The 23,606-nt window shown below is 40.1% G+C and overlaps 1 protein-coding gene across 3 annotated transcripts in view; it reads left to right on the forward strand.

Moving 5' to 3' along the window:
• Positions 1-23,606, forward strand: part of LOC137293697 (phosphofurin acidic cluster sorting protein 2-like) — a 133,240-nt gene that overhangs the window by 100,469 nt on the left and 9,165 nt on the right. The window contains exons 6-21 of one of the 3 annotated variants that reach the window (XM_067824400.1): positions 3,516-3,691; positions 4,055-4,117; positions 4,756-4,907; positions 5,697-5,757; positions 6,281-6,340; positions 8,412-8,600; positions 14,292-14,396; positions 14,759-14,865; positions 15,325-15,479; positions 16,062-16,178; positions 16,936-17,038; positions 17,336-17,378; positions 17,839-17,878; positions 18,123-18,261; positions 18,922-19,142; positions 19,890-19,997. In XM_067824400.1, coding sequence (XP_067680501.1) covers positions 3,516-3,691; positions 4,055-4,117; positions 4,756-4,907; positions 5,697-5,757; positions 6,281-6,340; positions 8,412-8,600; positions 14,292-14,396; positions 14,759-14,865; positions 15,325-15,479; positions 16,062-16,178; positions 16,936-17,038; positions 17,336-17,378; positions 17,839-17,878; positions 18,123-18,261; positions 18,922-19,142; positions 19,890-19,997 — 1,839 coding nt within the window. The remainder of the gene's footprint in view (positions 1-3,515; positions 3,692-4,054; positions 4,118-4,755; positions 4,908-5,696; positions 5,758-6,280; positions 6,341-8,411; positions 8,601-14,291; positions 14,397-14,758; positions 14,866-15,324; positions 15,480-16,061; positions 16,179-16,935; positions 17,039-17,335; positions 17,379-17,838; positions 17,879-18,122; positions 18,262-18,921; positions 19,143-19,889; positions 19,998-23,606) is intronic. The other 2 variants (XM_067824401.1, XM_067824402.1) reach the window with 2 other exon arrangements.

Consider the following 23,606-nt stretch of genomic DNA (forward strand, 5'->3'; position numbering starts at 1 on the left):
ATGTGGTATTTCACATGTGGTATTTCCTGGTAGTGCTGTTTCTGGCATTAGACCAAAAATCTCTCATAAACCACTTCCAATCTCATAAACCACTTGGTTCTTAGTGCTGTATATATTCTTTTCCCCAATGACTTGGCATCATTCATATGAACAGAATACTTCTGGAGGCTTATCTTTACCACTGTAGCTTGTATTTTCTGTTGTCCCAGTATTCTGGCTTATATGGCACCCAAAAGGAATTTAGATGAACCTTATCAACAGAGTTACATCCCTTAGTTTTGTCAGGATATTCTTATCATTCTTGATATGTCAGCACCACACACCATGGAAATGTGTCCTACCAGTGGTTAAGAATGATGGGGAGTCCATGCTTTTGATTTCCATTTCACTTTAGCCTATACTATATCCTTGTTGTGTTTCCTCTGATACTGTGCAGGATAGGTTGGTTGGTTGGTTGGTTATTGATTAAAACTGCACACAGAAGTATTTCAGCTGTATGACGGCAGTCTTTAAATAATTGAATCTGGGCCAGACCTGACAATCTAGTGATCAACAGCATGAGCATAAATAAACGCAATTGGCAATGTTGGCATGTGTCAACTAAGCCAGCGGGGCTGACCACCCGATTCAGATAGTTGCTTCTTATGACAAGAATGGGTATCTGAAGTCCAATTCTAAGCCAGATCTTCACAGGGCATCCAGGATAGGCCACATGTTGGTAAACTGACTACAATGTTCTGTTGATTGTGCCAAGTTACACCCTTTGCCCAGATCTCCCAATCATCAGTTCAAATACCAGATAGACCAGTTTATGATTCTTGTTTGTCAGCACGACTCACATGTTGATGTGTTCTAGCAGAGTGCTTCATGTTTCTTGCTCGTTAGTTAAAGAAGTGATGGGTTCTCTTACTAGGCTGTCATCATGATGAATGGTGTGGATCAGTGCCTCAGTAGTTTTGCTGGTTGGTTATTTACAGGTCGAGATTAACCAGAATATTTCTAAATGTGACATAAAACACTCTCTCTCTTTTTCCCTCTCTCTTACTCACTCACTCACTCATTCACCCACCCACCTTACTTGTTTATTACCCACCTCACTACCCATTTCACATGTGCACTCACTCACATCAGGTCTGTGCTGTGACCTTGTCACTCTAATCTTTAGCTGTGTTAAAACATGGGCTAGTGTTTGTGTCAGTAATGCCTCACTTTCAACCTTATCCAGTTCAACAGGCAAACATTTGTCTCCTTCCAATATTGACACAGTATGTTTGTCTGCGCTCCATCAAGGTGTGTGTTGGTGAGATTGCCCATTACAAATCTGCTGCATTGACTGCATCCCGTACATCATCACCAGCAGCAGTGTCAAGGCTGTTAAAGTACATTATCTGAGAGTGTTTGATTGGGGAATGTGAGAGCCAACATGTGCATCTAGAACCAGGAATGTAGCGAGTGCTGTTTTGGCACTTTACTAAATCTGTGATGACATTAAGACACCTTTTGGAGATGGTCCCTTGACTGTCTACTCTTGATTGTTTATCTCAAAGTCTGTACTGAATGCAGATTAATGTACAGTAATTCTTTCCTTATGATTAGCAAGTCTTGATAAGTGGACAGTATGCCTTTTTCTTATAGGGACAACCTGTTCTCTTTTTTGATACATACTCTCGGAATTATTATTTGAACTAATATTCATTACCTGAAAGACATCATGTAAAGGTCTGTTCTGTTTCTCTGTCTGTTATTAACCTTGACTCTGCATTCAGCAATAGAACCATAACTTGTTTTAGCATCTGAATCTGTGAAATATTGGTACTGTTGTATATTAACGATAACATGGTTTTTGTTGAAACTGACACAGAGTTAGTTTCTAACATAACCATTTACTCTTGCAATACGGCAAACATAGACAAATTTTGTATTACATTCTGATTTCCATTTGCACTGCTGCCTGATCTGCTCTTTCGGCATCTTTGGCAGAAGTAAGGTTTGTTTTTGTAAGGTTTTAGATTTTTGCCATTTTTTACAATATTAATAAGATGTTTAATTAGGAAGTTGTTATGTGTCAGATATTGCTTGGTTTTGTTCCTTTCGTGATCAGATCCTTGATTATTGATGTCAGAACTGCTTTTCTGTTGTATGGCTAATTGTGTGTATTCATAGTACAATAGTACAATATGTCTGTACACCTCTAGTAACCAACATGCTACTGAACATGCTCAGGAAGCGTTCCTCGTGACATTGAGTGTGTCCAAAGAGTTAACATCTTCGGAACATCAGGTAGTAAACAGAATATCATCCAGTGAGACAACACTAATCAAGTTAATCTGATTATTATTGGAAAGTTTTGTTGAAATTTTGTTAGTTGACAGTTTTAACAGAGTTAGTATATTGCTTAGAACAGAATGACCTTGGATAGCCCTTGACTGGTGTTGTACCTGAGTTACAAGCATGTGGTACCGTTTCAGTCTGATAGTAAGTGTTATGGTAGAGTTCCAGGTCGTGCAGGGAGCAGTCATGGTAACCTGGTGTCTATCAGACGGCCTGGCAAGTCCATACCACACTTAATAAGCTTCATCCCCAGACAATCTTGTACTCCTGTCTGTCACTTGTCATCAGATGTTTCATGTTTGCTGATCAATTTCTCCGCTGAAGTGGAAGATTTAATATGCCTCGTTTTACATCACTGTGCTTATTCTTTGTATTTCTATACACAAAGAATTCCCTTTTGAAACTAGTTAAGGATGAATGTATATTTTCTTCACCAAAAACACATGTGGCACTAAGAGATGGACATTTTGAATGCCTGGTTTTTCCATAACAATTTGAAATTTGAAATTCCATTTTGTGACTATATGCGAATTTCTGATAAATGTAAGTTTTAGTCACAAAAAATACATGTGTTAAGAGATGAAGCTATTATACAAATTACCCCATATGAGAATGTCTGATTAAACAAATTGAATAATTCCATACAGAATGTAGATTTAACATGTAGAAAAGCAAAATGTACCACGCTGGAAAATAAATTATTTCACAGGTGTCCTTTTACGGTCTAAAACTGAACTCACTCACTTGTCCTGTGGACCATATTATGAGGAATATGAAAAAAACAAAAACATTTTTATGCTTTCTGGCAGTTACCCTTGGCTGCATTGGAAAGTGTGGGCAATGTTAAGAAGTTGTTTCCATGCAGACTGATTCCCTTAGCCATCACTGAAAACTTCTGTTTTACTTACAGACCGATTCCATTTGGCATGGTTGAAAGTTTTCTTTTCCTTGCAGATCGATTCTATTTGGCATTGTTAGCAACTTTTGTTTTTGTTTTACATGCAGACCAGTTCCATGTGGCATTGTTGGAAGTTTTGTTTTACATGCAAACTGATTCCCTTGGCTATCTATGGGAACTTCTCTTTTCCTTGCAGACCAATTCCATTTGACATTGTTGGAAAATTTTGTTTTATTTGCAGATTGATTCCATTTGGCATCATTTTAAACCTTAGTTTTACTTGCAGACCGCTCTCCGGATGTTGACAATGATTCTGACGAGGAGGATGTCCATGACTTCAATGACCAGGACTTCTCCTCCAATGATGAGATGAGCGACAGTGAGCCTATGATGCTTGAAGATGATGGCCGACCAAGACCTAGGAAGACCAGTCGCAGCAAGATACGACCGGTTACATCTAGGGTAAGACACTGTCCATTTTATAGGCAAAAATAGGGGTTATTAACTCGGATGAAGAATGCATGCATCTTCTTGTCAATGGAAATGATATTTTCACAGGCAATGGTTATATATTTTGGTAGCCTTTTAGTTAAAGAATTTGCTAAATACTCTTAAGACCGAGGTTCAGTTTCCCACTTGTGTACAATTTGTGAAACACATTTCTTGAATCCCCTGTCATTATATTGCTGGAAAATTACTGAAAGTGAATATGCAAGAGCATATTCAGTCACTGCTGTCAGCCTGCATGCCATCTACATACTGTCTTGTTTTTGATGGTATATGCTTACATACTAATTCCATATATTGTTCATTGTCTACTTTCAGCAACGGAATATTAAGCAAAGGTTCATAGCTTTACTGAAGAAGTTCAAGGTTTCAGCAGAAGATGTAAGTTGAACCCCCAAAACAAAATTTGCATGTTTTTCTGTTTGCTGTAAATACCTGTTAATCTAGGTCTATTTGTGTCATCTTCAGATGCCATACAGGAATTCCTTGATTAAGTTACCTTGGCACAATTTCACAAACCTGTTAATCAAACTCAGTTTGCCACGTCTTAAAAGTCTCAAACTATGAAGATCTGGGTTAGAATTAGTCTTAAGAAAACCATGCTTGTCATATGAGGTGGCTGACAGGATCGACTTTATTGAAGTATGTTGTGTGCCAAATGTGTGTTCTAGTACATACTGACCCGTGAAGGTCCAGGGTAGACTAGGCCTTCAGCAACCCATACTAAAAGGCGACAATGCCTGTCATACGAGCCGACTAACAGGATTGTGTGGTCAGACTCGCTCACTTGGTTGACATGTCATCGGTTCCCAGTTGCACAGACTGATGCTCATGCTGTTGATCCCTGGATACTCTTGTCCAGACTCGATTATTTGCATACCGCTGCCATATAGCTGGAATATTGCTGAGTGTGGCATCAAACTCAGCTCACTCACTCTAGTGCATACTGATTATGATCTATGCAGATTTGCATCATCCTAAGAATTGAATATGCAACTGTATTTCAATTTATGTTGTAGGTATTGGACTCAGAGGCAGACCATGACCTCAACGACCCTGACAACACACCCGGTGACATCGACGACCTTCTGGATCAGTGGGATGACATGAGTGACAGCGGCCCTGAACTGGACACCATGAGCGTCATGTCAACACCAAAACCAAGACTCAGGTAACAGAGGGATGAATCTGAATGAAAAAGATAACCTCAGGCTTTACTGTTAAGTTCAATTCGACATTAATCTGCTAACCTATTAAATGGGCAGTGTTTTTGTGGAAAAAAAACCATCACCCTGAACATAAAAAAATGGTCAGATGTAGTTACAATTAAAGGCCACTGCGGTATACAGTAACAACAATTAAAGGCCTCTGCAGTATACTGTAACAACAAACTTAAGGAGACCTCTAATATACTGGACAAAGTAATTTAGGGATATTGGTATTTTTATGATTGATATTTCATCAGATTGTCAGTGAATAAATTTCAAAATTTACATATATCCCTAGCTATTTTTGCCCAGTATATTAGTTCATTATGACTATGTTTTTAATTCACATTTCGGCTAAAATATAAGGCATGATTCCAAAAACATTTTCTTATATCTTTTAGTTCATCACAAGCATAGTTAACTGTATTTACATACAGAATCATAGAACCTAACTAATATTATGGACCAACACTGAAATAGATAAATCAAACAAAACATACCCAGTGTAACAAAAACAGTGCTCTGAAGATTGTTAGCCTACACTAAAGGAGACGAAATGCTGAAAGACAAGACTTGGACTTAGATGGATTACTCACTTATACATATGAATGAAGTAGATATAGACTGGGTCACCAGGATCATCTTACCATAGGTCCAGTAGCTTAACTTGAAGACTTATGAAACATATATCACACAAGAAACTTATTCCATCTGTACTGTGTATGCATTTACCTTTGCTATTTATCTGACAGACCCTTCTTCACTGGGAGAGGAAGCACCCATGAATCCGATATCTCGGCACCCAAAGTCCAGGTATGTTTCCTTGATGTGGCCAGTCAATAGGCAGAGTTACTTCCCTTAGACTCCTCAGAATCAACAGGTCATAGGTTGAAATCGTGCAGTCACCTTGATTATTATTATATACTGACTTAGTTGACACATGTCCTTGATTCCCAATTGCACAGATCGATTCTTATGCTGTTAATCACTAGATTACTCAGCCATATTGCCTGAGTGCAGTGTAAAACTAAGCTTAATCACTGATTTGACTCAGTGATCTGTAGTTGCATATGTTTTACTATGTTAAAACACACTCCTGGATCAGAATGAACTGCAGTAAATTTTGCAGTGGTTACAAAATGGTTGATTGAGTGAAATTATGTGTCTGACAAAATCTGCAGGTAAAACTTTTGAAGATACATTTGATAAGACAGATAGGTAAGTATCAGTACAAAATACCATGATATGAGGGAAAGTACATCAATTTTATTGCCCCTACATTTGACTGAAAGGCTTTGAATGCAGTGAAAATCTTTAGCATGACTTGTAATTGCAGGAATCCTTGCGTCTGAGTGATGACAACGTGACCCGACGACTCGACAACGACGGCAACATTGTGAGTACGAGTGCTGCTTGGTGTATTGTCTCTCAGTCTCGTAGATGGTTGGTCCTAGAGCCCCCGGTGTTGTTCTCTCTCCATATTAGATGCAGAGGGGTTTCCTGGATGTTTTCAATGTGCAGTTCTCTCATGTAGACTGAAGTCAAGGCTGAATGATTCACTGAAATAGTTTACTTTGCTTTTTCAAAGCTTTTTCAGTTGAATATTTGTTATTTTCCTCATCAATTTACAACTCTGTTTGCATTTTTGGTGAGGCAAGTCAGTTTGTGTTTGGTTGTTAATACTATCAATATAATGACAGATTTAGTCAGATTTAATCAAGAATCAGGTGTTCTTCATCTGTATCTTATCATTTAGTAAATTCAAAGATGGCCGCTTTGTCAGACATCTTGGTTATGACACTCTTATGAGATGTTTGCGATGTTATCTTCTACAGTTTTAGTTGGTGTTTGAGATATGGCATCTGTAGAAGCCATTTTAGCATATGTATATTTCTAAGGTATGATGTATTTTATAAGGATATCTATTACATTGTGAACATGGTGGTACAAGCAAGATAGTTCTGTTCAGTGTTAAGGCAATGTGTGCTCACTCTGTGTGAAAGTTATGACACCAAAGGCTGGTCATTTCCCGAGTTGCTATCTGCTGGCAAAGGTGAAATCTTGCTGGACTGTCACAGGAGCTGCCATGAGGTAGCTTTAACATTGATCTGATAATCTTATAATCTGATTTGGTGGAGAAGAGAATTTGTAACTCCTCTTGACAACACATGAGACGGATGCTTTTAGATAAGTAAATTCAATATATTGATATATGTTTGTATTAACTGCTGATTAATAAATGATCAATTAATCCCCTTTCCTTTGAATGTAATGAAGTGAGCAAATGAGAATGTGTAGATGGCATGGGGCCCTGTAGGGGTTGGACTGAATGCTTCAGCATAGTGGCTGTGAAATGTAATGTAGATCTATTACAGTTATTGAATATCTTAATTTGAGGTTTAGATTGAAGGATCACCAGGCATTTCATTGCTTTTTGAAAATCAAGATAGTTTGGTGGCTGTGAAGTTACTGATGTGCATAATTTTTTAGCTTCCTTATTTCCAAGGAAACCAACTCTTTAAATTCTATTATTTATTTCATGTCTGTCTTCTCATTTATAACAGAACAGTTGAGTAGCCTAGTGGTTAAAGTTGTCACTCGTACAATGTCTGAGGCCCATTTCTGGTTGTGAGGCTGTGATATTGCTGGAATTTTGTAAAAGTGGTGTAAAATTTAACTCAGTCACTCTTATATACAACATGAAAAAAGTATAATTTTTTTCTTATTATTTTTGATGATAGTCTGTTCCGTCAAGGATGCTTTATTTGACTTACAGAAATTTCAGACAGAATAAGTGGAAAACAAAGATTTGCTGGCTCTAACACACATTGTTTTGGCTTTATGCTCCTATGATAACACCAGCTGTCAGTTTTTTCTGGAATCATTTACTGTATCATCTTACTCAGGCAGCAAATTTTGGGGTTCATGCTGCTGATCACCTGTTTGATTGCTCCTGGAAAGAATGAAATTTTCATGCAGATTCAACTGTGACAGCTGACTTGAGGTGGTGGGAGTAGTGTAGTTCCTTAAGCATTCACTCAGCACAGGTAGAATTCGCACATGGGAATATGACTGAAACCTTTATCATGACGTTTTTGGCTATTTGACTTTGATGATATGATACTCCCCAAAAGTTAAGGTCTGTGTGGTATTGTGACAAAATAGAATGGTCCGTAACTTTTTGAGTAGTATATAACCAGTTCCCAGTCAGTGTCATTTGCCTTCCTTATTCTCTTGATAACTGATATTTTGCTACTGTTTCCTGAAGCTTTGAAATGTCTGTGTTCCTAACTTAATCCATTAACATAGATGATAAGTTGCCTTACTCAGGTGTTTCAGCCTGAGACTGTTTAGCAGTGGCTGCTGCTGCAACGTTGTGACATTGTTGACTTACTGATGTATGTTTCCCTGCATGACATGCTCCTCTTCCATTGCTTGTGTTGGTTCTACGTGTGTGTGCAAACCAGGAGCAAGATGTGGAAATATCTGATTCGCAGACTCCCTGTGAGTCGTCCCCCAAGACCATTACCCCACTCCTAAAACACAGGGGCATGCGATTCGTTCGGGAAAGGAGCACATCGTACCGCGAGAAAAAGAGCAAAAAGGAACACAAGATGATCGAGAGACGCAACAGTGCCGGAGGGTCAGACGACGGGGTCAGTTATTGGTAGACTTCCTGTCATGCTCACAGTGCTGCTGTATGACAAGCTTTGTATGCGACCTTGACCTGCACATGCTTACTGACATTGTAGTGTAGCCTCAGTTTGATATCTAACCTCTGTTACCCTCAAAATTACAGTCTTGATCTCTATCTGAATGATTCATAGAATAGCTTGCTTTTACGATTTTAAAGGATAAGTATGACATTTCAGTGAAGTGCATCATCACAGCAGTTGTTACGACTGGGTAATTCTCACTCAATGCAAGATGGTGAGTCAGGAAACTCAACAGAGTTACCTCCCTTTCTTCAGTGAATGCATGACAAGTGTATAATGTGCATCATGAAATTAATTTGGTTAAAGATAGTAATTATCAACTCATATCATCAAGCAGATAAGGATGAAGACTATGAGATTGAGAGTATATTGTTTGTGTATCTAGATACAGCCAGCAGTGGCTATCCTTGTGTGTGGTGATCTCTGTGTGGACCTAACACCATCCCCTGCTAACATCAGTGTCTCCTGACAACTCTTTCTAATAGTCAGCAGCTGTGAATATTCTGACAGAAACCAAACTCATGGTCCCAGGTTTTGTATCTTAGTTTGTAAATAAATGCCGGTTTTGTTGTTAAGTGTTATGTAAAACTAAATATAGAAAGAGATTATGATGCATGCCAACATGTGTATAATGCTTTGTGCTGTAGTGCATAAGAATTGTCTTCAGGACAGATGTAGGCATAAAGGTGAAGGTGAAGGTTAGTCAGGGTTTTTGAATGTTCATCTTGTCTTGTGAAAGGGTATTTCACATGAGAGTGTAGTCAGTATTATGACCCTCTTCAGGGTTGTGGAATGTTTACTACCAACCCAAGGATATCAGACTTGGCAATTGAAAGACTTGGTAAAAGATGTGAATCTTTCATAAATTGTCAGTTCCATCATAAATGAAATACAAAAGCAGTCTTTTCTTTGATAGAGTACTATTTGATCTTAAATTGAAACTTTTGTCAGTGATTACAGAAATGGTATGATTTTCATGGAATTACTTGATATAATTTGTTCATCCCATTATAAAATGTAAAACAAAACAGTCATCATAATTTTTGACCTTATGAAATGTTCTGAAGTAGAAACTTCCCATTATGTTTAGTGAATAGGAATCTTCAGAAATGTTTCCATCTGCCAAGATGGTGGTGTGTGTTAATGACTGTTTGAGTGGTGTGTATGTTGCTACTGTCATGTTGGGACGAGGGATAGTGCTGTGTATGTTGAGGTGTGTGGATTGTCCAGGTGTTGCAGTGTAGAGGTCAGCCTTGTCGCCCTGTACACCAGCAGGTTATGGAATCCAATTATGTGTGCTAGGTGTAAGGGTATAGCAGTATTGTTTTTCTTCGACATTGTTGCTTTGGTTACAAGCAATGCCAAATATTATCATCATGGTAAATGGTAAAATTTACATATTAATTATGTATGTTTTCCTTTCTGCCTTTTTCGTTCTTATTTCCATTTTGTTTCTGTAAGCCTGGTATGTTTATTATAAATGTTTTGGACATATCTGTGAGTGCAAATGTTTATGCTTTTGCAGCATTGCACCATTGGTTAATGTTCCATGTTCCCTTTCTAGCACAGTAGTAGTAGTAGATTACTTCAGTTGTTGGTTAAGTAATGCTGCTATGGACCTTTGTGAATCAAATGCATGAACAGTGTTTAATACATAAGTTCTGTATTACACTCTTTACATGTTGGAACCTCCTTCAGTGTGCTTCGATAACAATGATTATAGATATAGAGAAGAAAGAAAAAACATGAGTGGAAGATTTAACTTTTCATGGAAATTATGTGGTTTTCTAGTCTCATGTTGTCTTTTCCATTCATTAGAGAAAACAGTTTGTCTTGAAAAGAGTACAGTAGAATACTTTTATAACGAACTCAGATATACCAAACTGACAGCTGAGCGAACTGTTTTAAAAGTCCCGAATAAACCACTATAGGTTATCATATAAAGAAAGTCGTCAATAACGAATTCTTACGAACTTACCGGCTATAGTGAACTGATTTGCAATCCCCGCGTGTCCCAAGTAACACTAATTAACGATGTGAATAACGAACTGAGCGAACTCAATCAGTGTCATTGCCAGTTAGCGATGCTCACTTTGAAATCCTTGACAGTTCCAGTTAACACTAATTAATGGTGTGAATAGTCAATAGAGCAAACTCGGTCAGTGTCAATTAGCGGCGCTCACTTTGAAATCTGACCAATAAGTTAGACGTCGATGGCTAACACTTTTGTGTACAAAACACACTCCCGTTTTTACACCCACGTGAAGTGACCAATCAGATTGCCGGAGGCCATAAAGGCCGTCGTTAACAACCTAGTTTTGTATACTTCCGGCACAGGAACTTGGTCTTTGGCGACGTAGTAGAAAACAACAAGTGCATCCCCTCAAAAGGCCTGTGTATATGCCTCCCACACACATCGGAAATGTGGACAAAAGCTTTTGATACTCGTGAGACTTTTAAAATGCGATATATTCAATGACGAGTGCATAGTGACGAGTGACCTGTGTAAGATTACTGAGATTACAACGTAATATGAGTGAATGTATTAATAAACTGAGTAGGAATGTGTTGTACTATATAGTGTGTTTTACTGTTCTTTCAATGGATTTTCGTGAATAGCGAACTACGGATATATTGAACTAATTACAGTGGTCCCTTGTAGTTTGTTATAAAAGTATTTTACTGTATATTATCTGGAAAAATAAGCCATATATCCATTTAAATCTTTTGGCTCGATGTAATACTTTAAATTTACGCATGTAAGTTTTCACCAATCTCTTAAAACTTCCAGCAAATGTACTTTGTATGCCTTTGAAACAGGGTTATGAGTTGCCAATATCTCTTCATTAAAAACAATAGATGCAAGGCCTCTCAAAGACTTTGGGTCAGTGTGTATGAAATTCACAAACAAATACTTTATGAAAGAATCAGGTTGTCTTTAGCTTTCTTTTAGAATGGATATTATAAATGTCATTACTAGGAATATTGACAACCATAAAGATTATTAACATTGATCTACTGAAGGAGGATAGTACTATGCAGAAGGTTTAAGTTTTCAAGATATTCTTACTTCATCCTGTTAGTATTGATTGAACATTGATGAATATAATTTACCATTACCTGGATTCTTAACATATTTTCTTTAAACATTGATGGAGACCAAGGCCATTGAGGAATTTGATTTTCTCCAAACATGAATATCTATAGGAACTCATATAAGGAGTAAGGAGTGAAGTTGCCCTGCATGGCCTTATGATAGTGCTGTGTGTCACAGAATGTTGGACCTAGACATCACACCTGTAGCAGCACCTGTTGGCGACAGTCTCCGCATGCTTCATTTATGGAGGATCACTGGACCAAGAGCTGCATCAACTGTAATGCTCAATTGCTGCCACTTCAAAAAATTATCTTCTTGCTAAGATGGTCGTAACGTTTGTACCTTTACCCAGACTTCCGGCAGTTGTGCTTCTGAGGTTTTGTACAACATCGTATTGATCATTTTGAAATTGAAAATACTTTTTTTTTTTAATAGTGATACAGGGAAGAAGGGAACTGAAAAGTGGCTGTGCTTTTTAAATGAGTTTTGCAAGTGTTTTGTAATCCTATTCTGTTCAGGCAGAGCAAATCACCTGTTGCAACATTTTGTTTTCACTGTCATGGTGATCATAAGTTTCCCATTCAGTACGCAAAATTTGTTTGAAGCAAAGTACACATGACCTTGAAAGAGAAAATGTCCAGTGGGAAAACATCTTAAATGACTATTGATGTTCAAGATGTTTAGGGCCAGGGATGTTTAAGTATCAAATACATGAATGTTAAAATTTCATGTGCTAGATATTCTTTATGTTCTTGTATGTGTGAAGCTCCTCGTCATCAAATCACGTGTTCATGATGTGTGTGCCGACTGTAATACGCACTCTGGTGTGGCATCGTGTCATGCATTTATAGACACTCTGGTCACGTGACACTCTTTCTGGCACAGATGTGTGGCCTGTAAGTTGTATATGTAGCATTCCATGTGACTGTCATGTGACACTCTCCTTCTGGCAGTCATGTGACCTGGAAGTTGTATGTTTGGTGACTCATGTGATAAGTGTACAAGTATTGTCTTTCATCTTTACAGTATGCAACTTCTAATGGCATCAACACAGACGTCTTCAACTCTCAAGTGCTTTGGATGTTATACACTACTCAAATGAAGTTGCAGCATAACAGATTAACAATAATAGTCTGAAAGAATCAGCTGGTTCTAACTTCTTTTTTGTAGTATGTAAAGAGAATATAGTCATTGTAAAGCCTTGGAATCTTTGAAGTGATCTACACAAGAGAGAAAATATAGAGATGTCAGCTTCATTATTATAGAGCAGCAGTGATGTAGCCTAGTGGCTCAAGCAGTCACTTGTCACACCAAAGACCCGGGTTTAATTCCTCACATGGATGCAGTGGGTAAAGTGCATTCCTGGTGTTCCCTATGGGGATATTGCAGGAATGTTGCCAAAAGCAGCATAACACTAAACAAAATCATTCACTCACTTTATTATTAGAAACAGTGTTCGAAGTATATATGTTTATTTCTTTATTAAATGATAATACACTTTGAAACATTGGGTCCCTCATGATAAAGAAGCTGACATAAATTCTCTCCTTTAATATCGTTGTTTGTTTACTCTGCAGTGACATGATCTTCATTTTGTCCAGATATATCTTGTGGTTTGGTCAACCATGTACATTGAATGTATTATATGTAGATATTGTCTCATATTGTTTCAGTTTACCTGTCTACTGTTTCTCAGAATCTAATGTGAATTTTGACAGATGTAATATTGATGGACTTACATGTAATCTTTCAACATCCATCATGTAATCTCCCATTTGGTGAAGGGATTGCAGTCAATTCGTGTCCTGATTCTGTCAACTATTAATGTATTCTCTCCTAAAACAGTGATACTTAAATCTTCTAACGTATTATAGTGTGACCAGTAACAAGAACCCCATGTACCATATATTCATAGATCACAGGTGGCCCAGTCGTTCATGGAGCTGCAGATTCATATATGGAGTTGTGTCCTTTGGACATGCCAGTAACCTATAATGATGGCTTTACCCCAAATATGTTCCTCAGTTTGTTAGAACCATGCGTGTGCTTTTTAGGTTTCATCAAAAAGTAAACATCTGAGACCTCCATCTCTTGAGAATGTCCTCCATACCAAGCTGACACCGTGACATAACTGGAGAACTTTCATAGTTACTCACCAACCTACTTACTCCTAAACAAACCTACTAATAATAATTAGTGTAACCGAAATTATGACCCAAGTACTCTTTGTACATAAATTTTTGTTCTATTTTCCTGGCTCCAATCTTCATTTATGGCAGGGTATATTTCATGATTTTTATTTCAGCTAGATATCTTGTGAAAGAAAAATTGCCATGTTTGTGTTTGCAGATGGGAGAAGCACAATTTTCTTGTGTAAATATCTGTTTCGTTTTGTCTGTGATTAGTTATGTATTCAAATTGAATCTCATGTTCTAGCTCTTATTTAGCTGTAATATGTTTGCAGTTGAGTTTTGTTGTTCTACTATTGCTGTTTTGGTGCTTATATGTTGTATGGTTATGTTGTGTGTTTGCAGCCAAGGAAAGCTCTCCTCGATCAGCTCGGTACTGTGTTGGGAAATGGAGACGACCGTCTGCCTGAAAGCGTCTTCCTCATCAATGCTGCCGAGTGGCAAGGACAGGTACTGTTTGTTTGAGGCTCTCTATCCTGTGAAGGTTTAGATCAGATTTGTCTTAAGCAACCAATTCCTGTTGTCAAAGGCGACATACAGATTCAGGTGGTCAGACTCAGTGACCAGTCTAAGTAAACTTAGACTCAGTATCATTCTATTATTCGTTACACTCCTCTACTGAGTCTAACAAACCCTAGTAGGAAGTTGCCTCACTTACAGGTTTCATGGCTGTCATCATATCCCAAAAGCAAAGATCGACCAGCTTGTCTTGACTTACACGTGATGATGCCCAAACTTAAACACAATGGGATGTTCAGTTTATGTTTGGAGTTATGCCACCAGGATCCTCAATATTTTCTTTCTGTTTGCAGCTCCTTGTACAGAAGCTTCAAGAGAAGCAGTGGCGCCTCATCTGCACATGCTCAAATGCAGATGTGAAGGCTGCCATCAGCTTCCTGGTTGCTAAGATCCAGAGGTTGTAAGTATCAGATGAGCTGAGCATCTACCAGTAATGCCAAGTTAGCAAGTGGTTTGGTGTCATGATTGAAAATAGGGAAGAAAAAAGTTAGTAACTGAAGTTTCTGACTTTGGTCCCAAACCAAAGTTTTGTAAAATTCTATTCAATCAAGTTAGTTCAACCAATAAATGTCCATTTCACAACTCTTCATTGAAAATGATCCAAAGATCCAAGTTTGGTCAGGTAAACTCAGGAACAGACTGTAGCTGTAACTGTAAAGGGGAGGGATTCTAAAATATTCTCTCATTACTTCATGGCTTCTGATAAATGTGTTCCCTCCTTATACTGAATACTGTGGTATTATTTCCTGCATAGAGTTCATGATAATGGACGGAATATTTCTATAACTCTAAAGCTGGTGGAAAGTTTAAAAACTGACTATAGTATGAGACTTTGTGATGACTAACCATGTGTTTTCAGCTGTAACAGTAACTCCAAGAGTCCAAGCCCGATCAAGGTTGGAGTAGCGGGCGGAGACTCCTACATCAACTCTGTACTCAGACCCTATGTGGAACAACTGTCCTCCAAGTCACATGACTGGCAGACGTACACAAAATTTCTAGTCATTCCATTTGGTAAGTCTAATGACACTGTTTCATTTTTGACTATGTGAAATGGCTTTGTTAATCAGGTTTAGGGGTAGATCCCCCTCACAGCCTTGACTTGTTTCGTCCATTTATTGTCTCCTCTTGTGTTATAGCAGTAACATCTCTATAAGCAGTCAATGCACACACTTATCACTTATCATCTGATGTGTTTTGTTCTAAGGTTTCATCAAGTTTTCCTGTCTCATTATCTTGGTTTTCAGCTAGACTGAGGATGTATGTTTGTTCTTCATTAGGATATAAGCAAACCGTTGCAACAGTAATGGCAAGTTGTTTCTCAAATCAGTATGTGTTGTCCTGATAAAAGTTTAGACCAAACAAGTTACAACAGGTACAAGTTTCCATTTACTTTCAAAGCAGATTACAGTTTCTTTTTATACTGTACGATTGATTGGCTTCCAAGCATGTGAGTCAATGTGTGTCTCTCTCTCTCTATCTCTCTCTCTCTGTCTGTCTGTATGTCTGTCTGTCGGTGTGTCTCTGTGTCTGTCCCCCCTCCCCCTCCCGACCGTCTACATTACGGTACTGACTATGGCTGGTGTGTGTTTGCAGGTAGTAGTTTAGTTGGAAAGTATCTTGCCAGTATAGACAGCACCTACGCACAACTGTTTGTCGACTCCCTGTGGAAAGACACCTTTGATAAGACAGATGCAACGAAACCTACACTGGGTGAGTACATACGCAGATATGTGATACAAACCTTGTGAAGAAATCTGTGTGTGCATCTTAGGGATAATGGGTTAAAGGGGCACTGATGCGGAGCGAATAATGTTTCTCACGAACGGTCTAATTACGCAACCAAGCAGCAAACTGGTCAACACCCGCTCCCTCGACTGTGACGGACACGGGGACTGGGCTCCTGTCCATATTAGCAAAATTTCTTCACCCTAAAAAATGAGGTGGCCGGATGCCCATCACATGCCATTATTTAAAAGTGTCCATGGTATTCCTTGTCTGATTGTAACAAAATATCCCAGCGGTGTAGTTTTTTTCTGATTCCTGGATGGTATAGTGACTGATCCAATTTGATCCTTTTTCTGTGTATTTTTACCTCCATATTTAATCATGTCATTTGAAAATATGATGTCTACAAACACGTAGCAAGCCATTTGTTTCATACAAGTCCGAAAGATTGCAAAGCTTTTTATGTAGATAGTTTTGAGGGTTGGCCAAACTGTCATAGCAAACATCATACATTTAGTTTGTCCAAAGTGGCAGCTAGAGTTGATCAGGTGGTTAGGGATTACATTTCATTGTACTCCTGGCACACTGGACATCAACCATGTCAGTCATTGGTTTTCTGCACCTGACATTTTAATCACAGGCTATACTGAATTGACTGAACATTGATGACTACAGCTTAAAGCAACAGAGAACATACAGACAAGTATGAAGCTTAGTTTGCAATATTGATGGTTGTCTGCAGATTCACAAGAGATCATCAACCGAGTCTCTAAATACCTGAGTGGATCGACCAGCATCCACCAGATGCCCATCGCAGAAGCCATGGTGATGTGCAAGGGCAAAACGTATGTTGTCTCTTTTCCACAGTACTTGTTATTATTTATCTTTATTTTGACATGTAATGAAATGTGCTTGCTGGCACCTTATTTCTGACCTACAACATTAAACATTTGTTTTGTTTTCTTAAGTTTCTCTCAACAATTGTTTTTGTGAAAATTGTAAGGGTGTTTCAATATTAAAAGAGATATTGTGAACCCTTTAAGTGAAAAAAACTTGTCATAACTCACAAGATCAAGATCTCTTTCACTTCCCTCTCGCCATAATCTTCATCCTCAACGCTATTTGTGTCTTTGCGTCTACAGTTCTGATGAGGAGTCTTCACAGAAGTTTGTCCCATTCTTAAGTGTAAGTGAACTCAAATCTCAATTAAATCTTAGCTAACATGGGTAATTTTCAGCTCATGAGAAGAGTCTCATTGTGCCTGAAGGTGGAGTCTGGTCATTTTCTGCCAAGTCTTTTTATAATACTAGAGTTACACAGTTTTATCAATGAAAATGTAGCAGCCATGATACAACCATCCACAGTAGAGCATTTGGCAAGTGCAATTGTTAACATGGTGTATTCTGGATTGCTGTGATATAACAACCTTATTTTATAAGGTGACAAGGGATCTATCTGTGATTACTAAACGTATGATCTTGCCTAGTTTTTCACAAGCAAGACATAGAGATTGCCTGTGGATTGCTTTGATATAACAACCTTATTTTATAACCTGACAAGGTATCTATCTGTTATTTCAATTCACGTTAATAATGTTTTTGGTTTTTTATCAACTGGACTACAAAATGGTGTTTTTGTGTTTAAGGAGGTGAAGATTGGATCGCCAGAAACATTTAGCATGTCGGGTGAGTCTTTTGTTGTAACATAACTAACATTGGTGGTTTCTTACAACTGATTCTTAAATAAGGCTGTCATAGTTTGTCATTGGGGATATTCTACTCAGAAAGTTTTAAACCTGTACAGTTTGTTAATAAGACTCCAGTTCCTCTTTCATGTCTTTCAAGTTGTACATATCAAGTTATTTATTAGTTTATACTTTTGGAAACATAACCATTCTTAAAATTTTATTGTTTGATTTGTGTTTTGTAGTTGAACTTGAGGAAGGTGCTACCAGTCCCCCTAGTCTGTCAAGTTCGCCCCCAGCCTCAGCCCCTATAGCTATCAAGGCCAGTGAGGGTCAGACCCCACCCAGTTCCCCCAACATCAGCACAATGTCTCCTTCAGGGAGGTAAGTCATCTCTGTCGACAAAAGCGTTACAATGTTAAAGAGTTGTAAAAGGCAATTAATGCTAACAGATGGTCATGCTTGCTGACTTGGTTGATGCATGTCATTGTATCCCAATTTCATTGATCTATGTTTATGTTTTTGACCACTGGACTGTCTGTTCCAGACTTGATTATTTACAGACCACCACCATATAGCTGGGATATTGCAAAGTTTTAATATGTTAAAGAGTCTCAGTTTAGTTCAGTGGACAATGCTGTTACCTCTCTCTGTATGTCGTGTGTCTTACCCTGTTTAGCTCCCCTGACATCAGTACCATGTTGCCATTGGGGAGTTTGGCCCAGCTGTTTCGTTTGCCCTGTGTAGAGATTAATGGCTTGGGCATGCATACCTGTAATTATGGGTTCACTAAGATTATGTTTCCGTTTTTGACAGCGCCATACTTGTGCTTTTTGGAGATACATAGGCGAGGCCTCATATCAGTCTTTCACCCAACATTGACACACTCACTCACAATATAAGACGGACATACAGTCTCAAAATGGGTACTATGTGTGGAGCTCATTTCTGGTGGAATATTGCTTTAAGTGACATAACTCTCAAAACCTCTCAAAAACAACTAAAGCCTGATACTTTAAGCCCATGTCTTGTTTTCTATTTCAGCCAAAATGCAAACATTGGTCAGTTGTCATCGGCAGAGTTCATGGAGCTGCAGGTGGACTACTGGACAACGTCCAGCAAGTCTGACAGCAAGAAGGAGAGCAACAAGTGCTCTCTGAAGACGGCATTCCGCTCCCTAAGTGTCTCTCGTCTGCCGTATCAAGGCGAGCAAGCATCCTCTTCCTTCAGCATGGTTGTGGTCACTCGTGAGAAGAAGCAGAAGAGTGAGTTAACACAGACAATGTCTTGAAACTGGTTTAGTTTAGTTAAGTAGTACACTATACATGTTCTAGACACGATCTCTTGTTCAGATTCCAATCTGGATCAGGTCCCAAGCAACTGTTGGTCATTGTATGTGATGCCATATTAGATAGGTGCCAAGCAGCCACTGATGATTGTAAGAGATGCCCTATTGGATGGCTTCCTAAGCAGCTGTTAGTGGCTGTGAGAGGTGCCGTCTTGGATCAGGTACAAAGCACCTGTTTCTGGTTGTAAGAGGTGCCTTGTTCTATCTGGTCCCACGCAACTGTTGGTGGCTGTGAGAGGTGCCTTATTCCATGAGGTACCAGGCAACTACTAGTGGTGGTACTGTCTTTTGCTCTCAACATTAATCAGTGGAGTGTCCAGTTGAGAAACCTGTTTCATGCCAACTGGTGTATTCTTTATGGATAACAACTTCTTTATTGTTACATGACGCTTCGGTATGGATCCTTATAACTCTGTCAAGCAAGAGCATGAACATGAACTTGGATGAAGTAATAACAACAAGTAAAAGTTGTCAGCAACACATTTATACAAACCTGCTTGTTTTATTCCTTACCGGTGTAGACTCAGTATATTACTGTATGTTGTGTTCAAGAGATAAATACTTATGCATGTAACATTCACAAGTAATGAAAGTGTTTGAAGTGGATACGTGCAACTTTGATGGCAGTATAAAATCCTGTTAACACCTTCTTTCATCATTCCAGTTATGAGGATTGGGAAGAAAGCCAAAGAAATTGAGTCCAAAAGCCAAAACATTGACAGTATCAGTCGACTTATCTGTACTTCCAAGAGCCAGAATTATTCTCTGAAAGGTATGGATGCGTTTCAGACTTTCTTAATGGTACACTTTCAGAGAGGAAGAACCATGGCATGGGTGTCAAATTCTTGGTTTTCACATATATTCTGCAAGATATTGTTGCAGCAGGTTATAATACATAACACGTATCACTATCCTTGCTATCCCCTACAGTGATAGAGAACCCTGCAGGTTTGCCCAGATGTTCATGGCAGGAGTTTGCTTCCTTGGTCATGTGATGTGATATGTTCCCCTCCATCCCTTGCCTTCTTACTTTAAGCTAATGTAAAGGCAGGATATACTTCCTCTCTGTCAACATGTTCTTTTTCAGAAGAAGTCCTCCTTGGGGAACATATAAGCGTTTTTATGTCCATTAAAAATCCCTATGACAGTTGTAATTATTTTGATAATAAAATATGTACAAAACAAAAAAATAGTTTTTGTCTTGTGAGACCACCTTTACTAGGCCCCCAGGCCCCCACCAGCCAAGAGCTGTCTTTGTGGCTAGTCTTTGTGCTATCTACCTGCGGAATTATGAGTGAGAAAGAGTCAGCTGTTGTATGTATGGTTCCTTTTCTTTTGCACAGGCCTCAGTGGGAATTTCTGGGCTGAAATTTTCATTCATAACTTGTTGTAACTTTGCTGGTCCGGTCCTGTGTTCCTGTCATGTTGCTGGCAAGTTGGCAGCCTTTATGGCTTCTTTTTAGTGCAGGCAGTGTTTCACTTGCATCTCACTTATTCCTGCGGGTTTCTTTTTAGTATGTTTTTACATGCTAAGATGTCTTAACCCATGTTTTTCTTGTGTCAGTCAAAATGGGTAATGGTTCAAGACATTTAGTCTTGTGCACACTTGTTGCTTGCATTTATCTGCTTATTCTTTATTGTTTAGCTGGGTTAAATGTAATTTGGCAATTTATTATCGCCTGTGGATTTATATTTTGCTTGTTGTTTGTTCACTTGCGTATGATTTCTGTGCATCTGTTACCATTAGTTTGGTTCTGATCGTTACAGTTTCGCCTCTGTGTTACCTACTAGCTGGTTCCAGGGGATAAGTGGGTTAAGTCAGGGTATAAACCCTTTTCTTTCCCTCTCCCCTCTACTTCTCAAATGGCTTCTCGCCTTCTTGAGCACCGGCTTGCCGCTTGTCTTGGTTCCGCTCATTGCGCCGGGGATCCCTGCTTCGGCGCCCTGGTTGTTCGGTGAGCCAAGGGTTGGCCAATTCGGACAACTCAGCTCTTCAGGATCTGTTGTCCTTGTTGACATGTCCCTCGTGCAACGGGGTCACCAGCAACCTAACTGGTGCTTCCGGCTTGCCGCATGTCTTGGTTCCGCTCATTGCACCGGGGATCCCTGCTTCAGCAGCCGATCCCACAGGGTCTCAGCACCCTGGTTCTTCGGTGAGCCAAGGGTTGGCTGATTCAGACAACTCGGCTCTTCTGGATCTGTTGTCCTTGTTGACAGGTCCCTCGTGCGTTCTCTTAGAGGCGTCCCTCGGTACAGGGGACTCCTTCATGGATGTGCGCAGCAAAGAGGACATGGATGGTGGTCCTAAGCAGTTGGGTAAAGTACATATCTTCTTGCTCGAATCGTCCCTGCGGCATGTACACGAAAGTATCGTTGTATTACCGCAGGTGGTCGTCCCTTCGGACACCCCCGTTTCCGCGGAGTTTTGTCTTCCTGGTGAAGCGTTTACTCCGTGCTAGCCAAGATCCAGCTGCGCATGGATGGAAAGAATGCAGTATTTGACTCTCCTGTTGTCGACGAGTGCATCTAAAGCCTCAATCACGCTAGGAGGGTCGTCTAGCCACAGTCAGGCGTCAGGTTACAGTTCCTTTGAGGAAAAGTATCAGAATGCCTTGCAGCAACTTGCTGTTGCGGTAAACTCTTCCTCTTCCTAGAGGCAGCTGGTATCACAGGAGATGGCTACGAGGAATTTACCTCCATGTTAGTGCGGCAGCTCACGGAGGTCTGCTATGGCTGTCTTTCGCCAGATTTTCACTGGCAACACAGCAGGCACAACTGTCTCCGATTTTCCGACTGGGCTCTACCCTATTTCAGGGGGCTTTGACAGTAGTTAGGGAGGCCACAGAGGCTGTTAGTCAGTTCAAAGACTCCAAGAGCTTTCTCAAACGCGGTCTTCGGTCCTTAGCTCGAGCTACCTTGCGACTCAGTCCAAGGATGCATTGAAGTGGACTGATTCACTACAGGCACAAAAGAAAAAGGGCAAGGTGAAAGGCAGCTTCTCAGCAGCCTTTTCAGAGGAAGGGGAAGTCGGCCCCAGCTTCCCAGTAAGCGAACCTCCTGAGCCCTTAATTGTAATCTCTCTGCCGTCAGCCAGGACACATTGCCTTTTGCCTGAAGTACCTGTGGGTGGCCGCCTCTTGTTATTCCTTCGGAAATGGGAGAGTCACGTCCAATCCCTGGGTCCTGTCCACTTTCAGGGATGGCTACAAGCCACAGTGGAAGCGAAAGCCTCCTCCTTTTGCCGGAATTCGCTGCACTCCGAGTGGTTGCTCGATCGGGAGATATTCGGAACTATCTCCCACTTGTTCGGGTTGTTCCAGATGGGTCTGTTTGCCTCTGGGGCGACTAATCAGATTCCGATGTTTTGATCAGATTCTCGGACTCCGGATCCGAGATTGATTGCCAGGGACGCCTTCCAGCTGGACTGGATGGACAGGGTGTTGTGGGCTTCCGCCAATTTCCCAGATTTCCAAAGTCCCGTCCTCAGCTTGGCACCCAGGTTCTTGCACCTCTGTGGTCGTCTCAACGCTGGTTTCCTGTAATATTCAGGTCGCTAGTGCAGCCACCTGTACTATTACCACGGCGACCGAACCTACTATCCCAGAGCGGCCAACCACACCCCAATCCTAGGATTCAGTGCGTGGCCTGGCCACTGTCGCCTGGAATGGCCTCCAAGTGAGCGGAATTTCTACATCAGTTGCAGACACAATTCTGTCTTCGCGGAGGGATCCCACAAATGTACAGTATGAGGATAGATGAGCCTGTTATGCATGCTGGTGTGGAAATAGAGGGATTCTCGATCCCTTAGTTGAAGTGTTGGAGTTCTTTCAGTCTGGATTAGAATCCGGCTTAGCCGCTTCTACTATTCGAGGCTACTCCACTGCTATTTCAGCCTCAACATACCCGTCGAGGGTGCCTTGTTGGGACAATACCCCCTGCTACATTCTGTATGGCCTATATACATAAAGGCTTATCTCCCCAAGAGGGGTTGAAAGCTCACTCAGTGAGAGCAGTGGCTACACCAAAATCATATGCTGCAGCTCTGCCCATTGAGGGGATCTGCTCAGCAACTATTTGGAGTCGTCCAAGCACAATCATCCGTCATTAGCAACTGGACAGACACTCACGAGAGTGTGCTCGGTTTGGTCAGTCAGTTCTCTGCAGTGGTCAGAATAGCTCTGGTCAAGCTGATTAAGCTTTGTCAGATGACTACATCTGTTTGCACTCAGTGGTGGGTGACTATCCATTCACCACTGACTATCCATTCCCATTTTATCGGTGGTGGTATTTGGTGATGGTTTTTAATCCTGCGTCCCTCCTTTGGCTGGGTACCTTACTTTCCTTTCCATTTCCACGCTTGGCTTGCTAATGCGGTATGGAC

The sequence above is a fragment of the Haliotis asinina genome, chromosome 8, assembly GCF_037392515.1.
Source record: "Haliotis asinina isolate JCU_RB_2024 chromosome 8, JCU_Hal_asi_v2, whole genome shotgun sequence".
NCBI lineage: Eukaryota > Metazoa > Mollusca > Gastropoda > Lepetellida > Haliotidae > Haliotis > Haliotis asinina.